The sequence below is a fragment of the Malaclemys terrapin genome, chromosome 2 (assembly GCF_027887155.1).
Source record: "Malaclemys terrapin pileata isolate rMalTer1 chromosome 2, rMalTer1.hap1, whole genome shotgun sequence".
NCBI classification, from domain to species: Eukaryota; Metazoa; Chordata; order Testudines; family Emydidae; genus Malaclemys; species Malaclemys terrapin.
Window position 1 is genome coordinate 143,440,659 of NC_071506.1, and position 12,790 is coordinate 143,453,448.

General features: G+C 50.1%; 1 protein-coding gene across 1 annotated transcript; it reads right to left on the reverse strand.

The window, feature by feature from the left end:
* Positions 1-5,523: 5,523 nt before the first annotated feature.
* On the reverse strand, positions 5,524-11,607 carry LOC128833160 (interleukin-1 beta-like). The gene is made up of 7 exons (XM_054021134.1): positions 11,536-11,607; positions 10,747-10,814; positions 10,403-10,451; positions 9,524-9,734; positions 8,337-8,507; positions 7,528-7,673; positions 5,524-6,894 (listed from the first exon to the last, which is right to left on the reverse strand). The coding sequence occupies exons 2-7, from the start codon at positions 10,791-10,793 to the stop codon at positions 6,682-6,684; spliced, it is 837 nt and encodes a 278-aa protein (XP_053877109.1). The 5' UTR covers positions 10,794-10,814; positions 11,536-11,607; the 3' UTR covers positions 5,524-6,681.
* Between the last annotated feature and the right edge of the window lie 1,183 nt (positions 11,608-12,790).

Here is a 12,790-nt window from a genome sequence, read left to right on the forward strand (position 1 = left end):
CTCTCGAGGTCCCTTCCAGTTCTGTGATTCTAAAACCACAGCCTGTATTCAGATCTCCTAATGACCATCAATTTCAGAACATTACAAGCTTTCGTTGATGAGGTTGTGAAATTGATGGTCATTAGGAGCCCAGTATACAGGCTGTGGTTATGAATGTATGCATGTGTGTACAAAGTTGAAGTTATAACTGTGATTCAATAAGCAATTGAATCACTGGTTATTCTTTGCCGTTCAGACCCGCTGTTTTCCCCTTAGGGTGTCTGGACCCTGATTGTCATATACGTATGCATCAGAGCTGCTACAGTGACTCATGGGAGTTGTAGGTTGCATAGGTGCTGGCTTCTTCCTTGCCCCGGAGGTGTTCAACACCCACTATGCACCACGCCACCCCTTCCCCTAAGCCCCCACCCCTGCCCCACCTCTGGGATTCCCCGACAGGTGGAAGCTTATTGCTTTTTAACTCTGTTGGGCCCAGACCTGCTGTTGCTTACAGCAGTGTAAACCAGGTGTCAATGGTGCGTGGCGTGCAGCTGGTATATGAGAGAGGAGAGGCGGGCTGGGGTGTGTTATTTTGGCCAAGAGACCAAATATGATGCTGCTGAAGATTGTAGTCCCATTGTGCTAGGTGCTGTACAGACAAATAGCAAGGGATGGTTGGGAGAACTTAGAGTCTAAAGAGACAACAGGGGGTGTGGGGAGGAGTGACTTGCCCATACAGAGCTGAGTGGTCACACTGGGGGGTGAGCTCATCTCCCCTGCTGCCTGTTATATGCCCCAACTGCTGAGCTGCAGTGCCCGGGGATTTTGCTTAGATTGCTTAGCCGGGAAAGGCCCTTGGTGTCCTTTTGTGTCACTCAGCACCTGACCAGACGCATCCACCTAAGAATTTCCCGAGGAGGAGAGCTCCATGAGTACTGGCACACTGGCTTTTCAGGGAACGGAATTGCCCAACAGCACAGGGAATATTCTTCCTAATGGATCCTTCTGTCCCTGCTCCTGAAGAATAGCTATAAACTCATTATGCTTGTTTGCACTCAGGCCTTTTTACGCAGCCCTAGTGTAAATGGGAATATGGCCCAGGCCAGAAGGGGCCATTGTGGGCTGACCTTCTGAGTAACCCAGGCCAGGGAACCTCGCCCAGTGATTCCTGCAGCCAGACAAATAAGCTGTAGTTGGAGCCTGGCTTCCAGTCTTTGAAGACATCCCAGGACAGTGAATTCACCACATCCATGCCAGTGGTTAATTACAAATCTGTGCCTTATTTCTAGTCTGAATTTGTCTAGCTTCAACTTCGAGCCCTGGGATCTCGTTATGCCTGCACTCAAGGCAGGACTAAGTATTATCATGTATGACCACACTGAGAGGATGGGTTTCTAGCTCCCTCTAGTGTAGAAGAGGTTTATGATTCTGCTATTGCTCTCAGCTAAGGTGCATAGTAGACATTAAACATATAGTTTAAACATAGCACGGGCTTGTATTTTTATCACTGAAGGTCCCCATAGCAGCACCACCTACCCAGTCTGGCTTTGGACTTGCTGCTGCCTCAGTTTCCCCTGCTTAGGCACCCCAATTACTTCAGCCTGTGTTGAGCCACACTCCTGCTTGGGGGCGGGGCGCTGGGTTGATTAACCAAGTTCACCAGGAAACACAAGCATGTCCCGTCCTACTCCCCCAGCCTTCCTCATGGGCTCCCACCCCTTGGTGCTTGGTGCCTATCCCATCCCTGCTGAGGCTCGACGTTCTCCACGCTCCAGACTTCCTAGCTGGCTCCTGCACCCCCAGGTCCTCAGCCAGGGAGCTCCAGACAGTCTCTGTAGCATAGCACAGCTTATGCAGCCATCCTGCTCCTTTGTGTCCTTGCCTGCTCTTTGTCGAGCAGCAACTCCCAGGGCTTCCTGCCTGGAGTCTCCCTGCTCTCCGCAGGCTTCACCAGTCTACCCCCGGCCTGACTTTAACCACAGGACCTGCCTGGACCCACCTGCCCTTAAAGGGCCAGTCACCCTGTGACAGGCCAGGGTGCAGAGCCTCCCACTGTTGGGGGTGGGTGGGAAGCCCCCTGAGCTGGCCTCTCTGCACACTTCTTGTGTGTGTGGTTCAGGTAGGGGGCAGGTCTGGGAGCATAGTCAGGTTTCTAGAGGTAGCTTCCCCCTTTGGGGACCTCTTGTGCTGTGTTCCAGGTGGCTGCCCAATAGCTGCAGTATGGGTTCCTCCCCAGCACATGATGCAGCTAGCATAGAGCCCTCGGTCCACTGATTGTCGGAGGGATAGTGGTGGAGCTGAAGTGGCGGGGGGTGTAATCTTTTAGATGGCTCCCCTTGAATTCAAGTGATGTGAGGGAGTGCCCCAGCTAATTGCCAGCAACAGGAACATAATGCTGGAAGCGAAGCCAGGCTGAAGTGGCAGGGGAGAGGGCGTGAGATGGAGAGGAAATGAATGGACCCAGTTCCGCTTCTAGCGGGATAAAGGTCAGGTCTGAGAACATTGTGACGTTACACTCCATATTATTTATGGAAATATGCTTATGAGATGGAACTGACAGAACTGAGATGTACTTTATTCAAGATGGCTCATGTAACGTATCATTGGAAAGGTTCTGATTTACTGAATGTGATTATCCAATTTGTGTGCATTCCTGTATCTGAAGGTAGGAATATTGACAATGTATCTATCTGTATTTCAAATGGGTTACTTTGGATGTCACCCCCAACTAGCCCTTCAGGTACAACAACGAGAGCCAGACAGTGCTTAATGGCCCATTAGCAAAGACAATGGTCTGTAAAAGAGCTCAGGCTTCAGCCTACCAGCAATGCCGGCCACAGCCCTGCAGAGACATGGACCTGAGTCACCTAGTACTGGATACTCCTCCTCCCCTTTTGGAATGCGGGTGTTTTTCCACTGGAAGACAAAGGGTTCCTGCCTTACACAAGAGCTATATAAGGCAGGGGAGTGACATCATCATGATTCTTCTCTGCCTCCCCACCCAAAGAGACACTGAAAAACACCTAGAAGGAAGAACTGAACTGGGGGGGGGGGTGGAGAAGGGTTGAGCCCAAGCGGGAAGGGCGTCTAGCTTGTGAGTAATAATATCTGAGGTCTCAAGCTGCAGACCAGAGCAGCTGCCTTTTAAGACTTTCTGCAATCTGCCTATAACAATATCTAGGGTGAGAAATTACTGAACCAATTTCTTTAGTGAAACAAGCTTAGTTTGCATGTTTTGTTTTATTTGCTTAGTAATCTGCTTTGTTCTGTTTGCTATCTCTTTAACCGCCTTTTGTAGTTAATAAATTTATTTCTTGTTTATAATATAGCCCCGTTTGTGCAATTCATAATAGGGGGGAAGAGACTGTGCATTCCTTCCACCACATTGAGGGAGGAGGTGGATTTCATAATATACCTTTGGGTCAGCACTCCAACGGAGGTGGACACCTGAGTGCTGGGGCAAGTTCCTTAAGCTGAGTCTTCCCAGAGCTGATCTCAGTGTGCCTGTGTGTGTGCCGGAGGAGACATAATAGCCAGGCTCAGCAAGCCGGTAAAAAGGTGCCCAGGCTGGCAGAACAGGCAGGCTCAGTGGTATTCCAGCACATCAGGTGGCATCTTAAAGGGGGGCAACCCGCCACAAACATGCTTATCACTTGGGCTAATCATGCAATGTCCTCCCCCCAGCTCATCAGTGAGGACCAAACCGGAGACAAGCAACGCCAAAAACAAATGGTTTTAGCACTGGAACTAAAGGAGTAGCTTCATTAGCTCCTAGTAGTAGTAGGCTATTTTCTTTGTGCACCAGTCACTCTGCAGTGACATAGGGTACTTAACCAGCGCCTGACACGCAGGTATCCCCTTTTGGTTAGTGAATCATTCAGGAATTGATATTGATTTCTACAAATTGATTTGAGATGCATCAGTATCGTTTGGACAGATTTTCAGCTCTTGGCAAGTGGCTGTTTATCCAAATCACATGGAATTGTTTCTACATTCTGGTTGGTTGACTGAACCTTTTGAAACAGAAAAGTAACAAATAGCCAATTGTCAGAGTCCCCGGGCGATGCTGTGGAACTGCTCCCCACAAAGCCAGTCAGGATTTTTGGGGAGCCTCCTCTCCCTTGGAGCAGACTGTCTTCAGGGCAAGAAGCTTACACGGCTTCACCTTCCTGGGTCTGACCTTGGAGCATTCAGCATATGCCTCTCTGTGCGCTTCCCACAGCGAGTCCGCCCAGGTGGGGTCCTGGGGAAGCCAGAGGGTCCTGCACCTCCACTTCGCAGTCAGACGTGACTCTCAGCCAGTAAAACAGAGGTTTATTAGATGACAGGAACACGGTCTAAAACAGAGCTTGTAGGTACAGAGAACGGGACCCCTCAGCCGGGTCCTTTCTGGGGCCCAGCGAGCCAGACAACCCCGTCTGCCCTCACTTCCCATCCCCAGCCAGCTCCAAACTGAAACCCCCTCCAACCCCACCTTTCTGGCCTCTGTCTCTTTCCCGGGCCAGGAGGTCACCTGATCTCTTTGTTCACCTTTAGCTATTCCCTTGCAGGGGGGAAGGGCCCCAGCCATTTGTTGCCAGGATACAGAGTGTGGCCATTTATGCACACTGGAGACTTAAGAAATGCATAGGGGAAACTGAGGCACCCACACAGTATTCAGAGGAAACATTAAGAACAGTCCCACTTCATCACACCAATAATTAATTTTTCACTAGGGATTTTTGGCTGTGGAATCATCTGTGCTAAAATTCCCCAAAATTCACCTTCCAGGAGCATTTTGACAGCTGTCCAAACACTCTCAATTAGCAAATGCTAGAACCCCATGAAATGTGGCAAATCCTTCATTCGGCACATTGGGCTGTATTAGTAGGAGCATTGCCAGCCGATCGAGGGAAATGATTATTCCCCTCTATTCAACGCTGGTGAGGCCACACCTGGAGTATTGTGTCCAGTTTTGGGCCCCCCACTATGGAAGGGATGTGGACAAATTGGAGAGAGTCCAGCGGAGGTCAATGAAAATGATTAGGAGGCTGGGGCACATGACTTAAAGGAGAGGCTGAGGGAACTGGGGTTATTGAGTCTGCAAAAGAGAAGAGTGAGGGGGGATTTGATAGGAGCCTTCAACTACCTGAAGGGGGTTCCAAAGAGGATGGAGCTCGGCTGTTCTCAGTGGTGACAGATGACAGAACAAGGAGTAAGGGTCTCTAGTTGCAGGGGGGCGGTTTAGGTTGGATATTAGAAAACACTATTTCACTAGGAGGGTGGTGAAACACTGGAATGGGTTACCTAGGGAGGTGGGTGGAATCTCCATCCTTAGAGGTTTTTAAGACCCCGGCTTGCCAAAGCCCTGGCTGGTATGATTTAGTTGGTGTTGGTCCTGCTTTGAGCAGGGGATTGGACTAGATGACCTCCTGAGGTCTCTTCGAACCTTAATATTCTATGAAAATAGCTGGTAATCTGGATTTTCTTTGACTTCTGGTCCGACCCAATTTGTTGACTGCCATGCACACAGGCAACAGAAGTTACAAGCAGAACAATGCAATCACCAGTACAGGTTTGTTTATTAAAAATCAGCCCGGCAATATTAAATTGGTCAATAAATAAATTCCCCAAATACCCTCATTTATAATTAACATGTTAACAGAAGTTACCAACAGTGAAGTAGAGCAACTTCATCTTGTATTGAAACCACAACACAATAGCATTTTTACAGAAAGAAAAATCATGCTGCATGATGATGGCCATTCCCCTCTCTAATATTTATAGTTAATGTATGTATATATTAGTCTCACAGCAAAATGACTGACCAAGTATTATTCTTTTATCAACTATAATCAGTTACGAACATAGTAAAAAACATCCTGATTGGTTAATAACTTAAATTGTTAATAATTAAATCACACAGTGTTTTAATATCATGAGCTGAAGAGACACACGTCGCTCAGGAGCCTTAGTCCGAGTATCGCTGCTTTTAAACTCATTGGCAAAATTCTGGTTTCCATAGGGAACAGGGGACAAATTCTTAACGCAACTGGGCCCTGATCCTGCAACCAATTGAGTCACTTTACCCAAGTCTCTAAGGCTAGTCTCCTCAAAGGTATTTAGGCACCAAACTGCCAGTGGGAGTGAGGAGCCTACATATCTTTGCGGAGCTGGGCCTGAGTGTTTGCAGATTCAGGGCCTGGTGGTGTGATATGAACAATAATAATTAATGAGACCCTTGGGGTGCAGCACAGCTAATTTACATTAAATTAATATACAATGATCCTCCAACGCAGAATGGAATCCCCCCAGCAAATCTGCATGGTTGGGCTGCTGCAGCTTAGGAGAAAGGAGAGGTTAAAGTGGGTCTGGGGGAGATCCACAAGCCAGGGGCATCGGCGTTAGCTTGGTCACCAAAGCTGTGGAAAGTAGGAGAGAAGAGACAGCCACCAAGATAAGCCTCTAATAAAGAGGGCTCTAATATAGAGCTCCCATGCCAGTAAGAGGTTAATTCTAGATGCTGGGGCCACTGGCCCATGCTCTAGGATAGGGCAGGGCACAAAGCAAACAGAAAGACACAATACATACATGTTAGAGACGTATTACAATCACGTCTGAACCGTGAGACAGGGTTCACTCATAAATACAACTTTTCCCCCATGTACTTAGTACATACAAAGATTCTGCTGAAACCAGTAACTGCTGGTTTGGGATGTGCGCTCAGCGCTTGGACTGGGTGAGGAAGTAGTTGGTGATGAACACTTCCCCGAGCCGGTTGGTGACGCCAACAGGCTGGTGGTTCTGTGGGGAGGTGCAAATGTACCAGCCGTGGTGGGCGGCCGACTCGAACTGGGCTGTGCTCTCGTTTTCCACCTTGTAGAAGATAAAGCGTTCCAGCTCAGCTCCATCGACGTCCTTCAGGATATCGGCCTCCTGTGGCACAAAGGGACGCCCAGTTAGAAAGAGAGGCCAGAGGAGAGAGCTGTGCCAGGCCTCTCTTTTTAACCAGATCTAGCAGGAAGAGCTCTCTTGGTTCCCACTCCAGTTCTCTACCCATTGCCAGGGGAGGAGGAGTGGGCAGGGAGCTCTGGGGCTGGGATCCACAGATATCCAGTGCTGCTGGAGGCTGGGAATGTCCCCCAAGCAGCCTGGGATTATACTAGTTCTCACCTGGGGGAAGGGAGACATGGAAGCAATGGGTTTGGGTGCTGGGTGATCCCATAGCCTGTGGGGGCCTGATCAGAGCCAGGGTGAGTCCCGGTCTGATCTGCTGCAGGAGCTGGAATCGAGCCTGGCTCATGCATCATCCACAGAATGATTTACTAAGCTCTAGCTTTATCGCTGGGGCTGGCGCATGAGGCAGATGAATCCCCGCTCAGCTCGCAGGGCCCAGTGGTGGTTTATAGGGCTGGCAACTTTGCTGTGGCCCTGCCGTGACGGAAAGAGGATGCCACAAGCCCTCCTCCGAGCAGAGACCCACTTTACTTCCTGAGCAGGCGGTTCTTGGTTTCTCAGAAAGTGAGTGGCGAGACAGATGCCAGAGCCTGGAAACCCCCAACCCCTTACCTCTAGCTGCAGCACTGGTTGCTGGCCATTGTGCACACAGGACAGGTAGAGACTTCTCCCCTTGATGCCCAGAGCGACCGGAAACCTCATGGAGCCCTGGTTACTTGTGCCGCTTTTCGGTCTGTAGAGAGCCATGTTTAACTTCACTGCAAGATGGAGGAAAATACAGAATCAGCAATGGCACAGAGAACGGCTGTCTGCATTCTGCGGGGAGAGATGCAGCCAGCGCTGGGAGCTAACTAGGGGAGCCACTCCGCAGGCTGCCTTGCCACGTGCTCAGAATGTCCCAGGCCAAAGCCATGCAATGTGTACGCCCCCGGGGTTCCCCTGGCGTCTCACTGGGGGCTTGGAACATACGAAAGGTCAGATTCTCCAATCCGGCGACCCCGGGTGGAAATCAGGGACCGGAGTGCAGGATTTAGACCAGCTCCTTTGGCAGATGTGAGGAGCAAGGAGTTCAACATAGAGGAAGGACCCTCTCTTCGGATTGCCGGGGGCCCACCCTGGACTTTAATAAGGAACTGGCATGGCATGGCTGTCTCTTTGGTTGGCCTTGATGTTCTCAGGGCCAGTCAGATGGGAAACCAGACCTGTGAAAACTGATCCAGCCTGGAAACTTAATCAGATCAGGTTTCTCGGGGGGCTTCTGGTATCACCCAGAATAGAAATTAATGTAGCCCAAAGACGGATGAGCAGAGTGCATGGGAGAGTGCCAGAGATTCGGTTCCTTCATCGGGGGAAAGTCAAAGGTTCAGCTAGCATTTTGGGCGAAGGTTTGGGCTAACACTTGGGTATCGTCCAGACCTTACCTTGGTGTCTGATGTTGGGGCCTTGCAAATGCATAGCCACCAGCTGGGCGGGAGCCTCCAGCTTGAAGCACTTCTGGTCAGTGTCCCGTATTTCGTAGGAGATGGATCTGAAGTAACGGTAAATGGAATCCACTGTGTGGGTGACATTGTGCCTCTCGAATGAGATGGTCTCTGAAAACAAGATCAAACAAGTGCACAAGGGTTAATACCTACTCCCATTCTTGAGCCCACACTTGCCTCTCCTGCACGTGGTCCCCAGAGTGACTCAGAGTGCAAGGAACTGATCGGTGTGTTTGTGACTTAATCAACACTGCCAAGCTGTCTGTCATAGGCCCCGTACAGGTAACAGCTAATGGGGATTCCCCCTTTTCCTTAGTGGCAGGGCCTGTGCTGTGGGGTCAGGGGTTGGAGCCCTGATTTGCTTCTCAGTGCAGAGTTCCTGGCAGATGTGAATTTGCTGCAACACGCAGTTAAAGTATTTGCTCAGAGCCTGGGGACAGAAGAGCTGCCTGTGACCCACAGTGACGGGTGCCTTTTCCTGACTGGAGCAAAAGTGCATATTGGCCTCCCCTTTCCTATCCGAGGGACTTGACCTCTCACCCTTCCAGGAACCAGGTCTCATGTACCTGGTGATCCTGCTGGGATGCAGGGGGAATGAACTGGTAACAATCAGACTCTGCCGTTCTCACCCATCGATCCCAAAACACTTGATCATCAGCTCCATTGCACTGGGGGAGAAACTACAGCTGAGCAAGAGGAATGGACAGGTCCCATGGTTAGGGCACTAGCCTAGACCTTGGCAGACCTGGGTTCAGTTCCCTGCTCTGCCACTGACTCCTTGTGTGACCATGGGCATGTCACTTCATCCATCCGTGCCTCAGTTTCCCCACGTGTAAAATGTGGAGAATAGCCCAGCCCCACAGGGGTGCTGTGGGATAAAGGCATTAAATATTGTGAGGTGTTCAGGCTCAGGACATCCCCTAACTCACATTGATTTCAATACCTTTGAGGATCTGGGCCTTAGACAATCTGGTGTCATGTAAATGCCTTTGGTAGCTCTGTAGCTCGAGACTCGCCCCCTGACACACAGAGCTGGCATTAGTGGGGCTCCAAAGCCCCTTGTGTATCCCCCTCAGCCCCAACCCTTGGATGGTGTCGCTTAGCTCCAGGGATCCCCCGGGCCATACCGAAGACGGTGTCGAAGATGCTCCTCAAATCATCGTCCGTGAAGGGCCTCACTTTCGATGCCTTTTTCATCTTCTCTACGGCGACCACCAGCACCACGGACCTGCGGAAGACCTTGCGAGAGGTCTGCTCTGTGAACTGCAACTGGATGCCCACATCACAGGCTGAGAGGCTCCGGGACAGGGAGCAGGGGCTCGGGCCTTGGTCGGAGCTCTGTGGGCAAGGAAAGCACCGTGAAACAAGCTGCTGCCCCGCCCTCCTGTAAGAGCTACTTTAGGCCCTGCAGCCACCAAGGCCGAGCCAGGTTCTTCCCCTTCCACGAGGTGGGCCAGTGGTAGGAATCTCCTCTCAGATCCACCCCAGGGTTCCTGTCAGTGTCTGGTCTGTGCTGAGAGCACCCATGGGGGACAACGCAACTCCACTGATGCCAGTGGGCCAGGGGCCTCCAGTGTGAGCCGCAGCTCCCCCTGCCAGCGAATGCCCTGTCCCCTACATTCCCCCAGCAGGGGACAGGAGAAGCGTCTGCCAGTGTCCCTCAAGCTGTCCTCTAGATTGACGGCTTCAGGGAGACTGGAGCAAACCATCCCCCGGCCACTTGCCACCTGCCTGGCCAGCACCACCACTGATTGCAAGCCAGCCTCCTTCACTTTCCCCCAGAGGGTAGGGGCTGAATGATGAGGGGACGCTAACAGCGGGTAGCCAGACATGCTGGACGTGCTTTTGCTATAGCCCAGTCGTGAAGTTTCACTGGGCCAGACATTCCATGGCTCCTAGGTCCAAGGAGGACACTATCACATGGGACCTAACTGGGACCTGACCCCTCTTTCACCAGGATATAAAATCCCCAGGAAGGGCTGTTGGACTGAGAAGCTGAGCCTTACCTTCCCCAAGTAGGGGTGGTCGACTTCGTAGAACTGTTCATCGTTCACACTGTAAGCGAGGGACAAACAAACAAAGCCAGTTATTCCCCGGAGAAGAGATTCTACAGCAATTACAGGTTCAGGAACAAGTGGTGAAGGTATTTACACTTCTCGTAAGCTAAAGAGACTTAACACTACAAAGATTTGCTGGCATTGCTAGGCTGGTTTGGGCTGAAGCTGGCCTTACGCGGTACCTAGGCCTCGTGCTGTTTCTTTGCATTAGGGTGAATTTCACCCTGTAACTCCAGCAAGAATCCCCAGCTCTGAGACCCTAGAACACAGGGAGTCAGTGAATCCAAGGTTACCTGCAGAACTCCATAAACTCCTCCTGTACATCAGGAACGGCTGCCATGGCTACTTCTCGCTATGAAACCTGAGGGGAAAAAACGAAAGATGATCACCCTTGCACCTCCAGCCAGCCATGGAGAAAGAAAGATTGTCTCCTAACCTACAGGCCACTGAAATTAGTCAGCTATGTGTCCCCTTACGCCACTGCTGAATCTGCCCTTGTAGCAATAAAGCCAGGGAGCTGGTGGCAGAACACCTGGAAACAGGAATATTTGCTGTAACAATAGGATGATTTGATATGTTTGCCCTTTTGATTCTATGGTGACAAGAGAAATAGATCTGTATCTAGGTGAGAACTTATTGTGAAAACAAGCAAGCCAGCTGGATCACCCTGTAGATCAAAAACAACAAGGAGTCTGGACCAGACTCCTTGTTGTTTTTGTAGATACAGACTAACACGGCTACCCCCTGATACCTGTAGATCAATTGATCGATCAAGGATTGATAGATATTGCATGCCAACTAGCCTTTAAAAGCAAATATTTGTCAGAGATGCCGAGCGCTTGCAGCTCCCAGTGATTTCAGCTCAGCACCTCTGAGAATCAAGCTGTACCTGAGTTCAAAGCCCCAAATACACTTTGCACCACCTATTACAAAGCTTTTCTAAGACAGCATGCCCTGTATTCCTATATGCCTCCACTGCAGGTGAGGCTGCCTTGTAAAACAGCAAAGCTGCTGATCAGGAATTCTCAACCCCAAGTGCCAGCTCGATATTGCCAGCTGCAGATGAGCTCTGAGCACAATACCTGTGTGATGCGTGCCGCCGACCCTTCCTACTGGAGGACTGTTCTCTGTCTCTTTCTCTCGGAGTGACTCAGTGTCGATTGGTTCCTCATAGCTGATGGAGGAGCATGATATAGAGGGCAGAAGAGGAAGAAGGCGTTGTTTAGCTGGGAAATTCCCCAGAGGTATGGGGACATAAAGATATTTTTGTAAATTTCACAAGCGGGTGAAGTACGCGAAAAAAGGAAACTCAGTGATCAATACTCAGAAACTAACCTGGCCTGGGAAGGAGACCCCCACAAAGGAGCATGCAAATGAAGGATGAAAACCCTCTCACTGCACTTCAATTCCATAAAGTCTATGCCCCACAAATGTCCCACTTCAGCCCTTCGGACATATGTGGAACATAGACCTTATGCTGTCTCTCCACCAGAGAGTGAATTCTGCCCCAAGTAATTTCACTGTGGTCCAGGCAGCCCTCAAGTTTCCTCCCAGTCCAAACCATGAACATGATAAGGAAGCCATCTCACTTCAGTTGTGGCAAGCGCCTGGAGTCCCTTCCCTGCTAATGTTTCTATTCCCAGAGAGATGCACTGCCTCCTGTCTCTTCAGTCCGCCAGCATACCCGCCCACTGATCACTTAGGCTTGCTAGCTGAATCTCTCTGTAATCACTGCAGAAGATGTGGCTCTGCCCAGGACAAGATGTTTTACCCTGTTTGCCAGGAGGCCGGTGGAGCCTACCCACCTTGCTACACCACCAGAGCATGATTCCTAACAAAATTCACTGCTATAAATGTGAGGTCTAAGCCTGGGTGCAGCTGAGTACCGGCAGTTTTCATTAACTCCAGGAAGAACTGTGTGTACAGCCAGGGGAAGCGATTTTTTTTTTTTTTTTTTTGGCAAAACCAAAAACAAAAAAAAAGTCCATTTACCAAAAATGTACTGTTTGGGGCATCAAGTCAGGTTGAGTCTGAGGAACAGTTTGGCAGAAAAAAATGAGAACAAACATTTTGGAAATGTCAAAACTTTTCATTTAGACAAAACAACCCGAGATGAATTATTTTGAAATGACCTTTTTGAAACTTGTTTGGAGTGTTGCGCTAGCTGGGTTGGTCCCAGGATATGAGAGACACAAGTGGCTGAAGTTATATCTTTTATGGGGCCAACTTCTGCTGCTGAAAGTGACAAGTTCTGAGTTTACACAGAACTCTTCTTCAGGTCTGGGAAAGGCACCTAGAACGTCACAGCTAAATACAAAGGTGGAGCAGCTGAAGCGT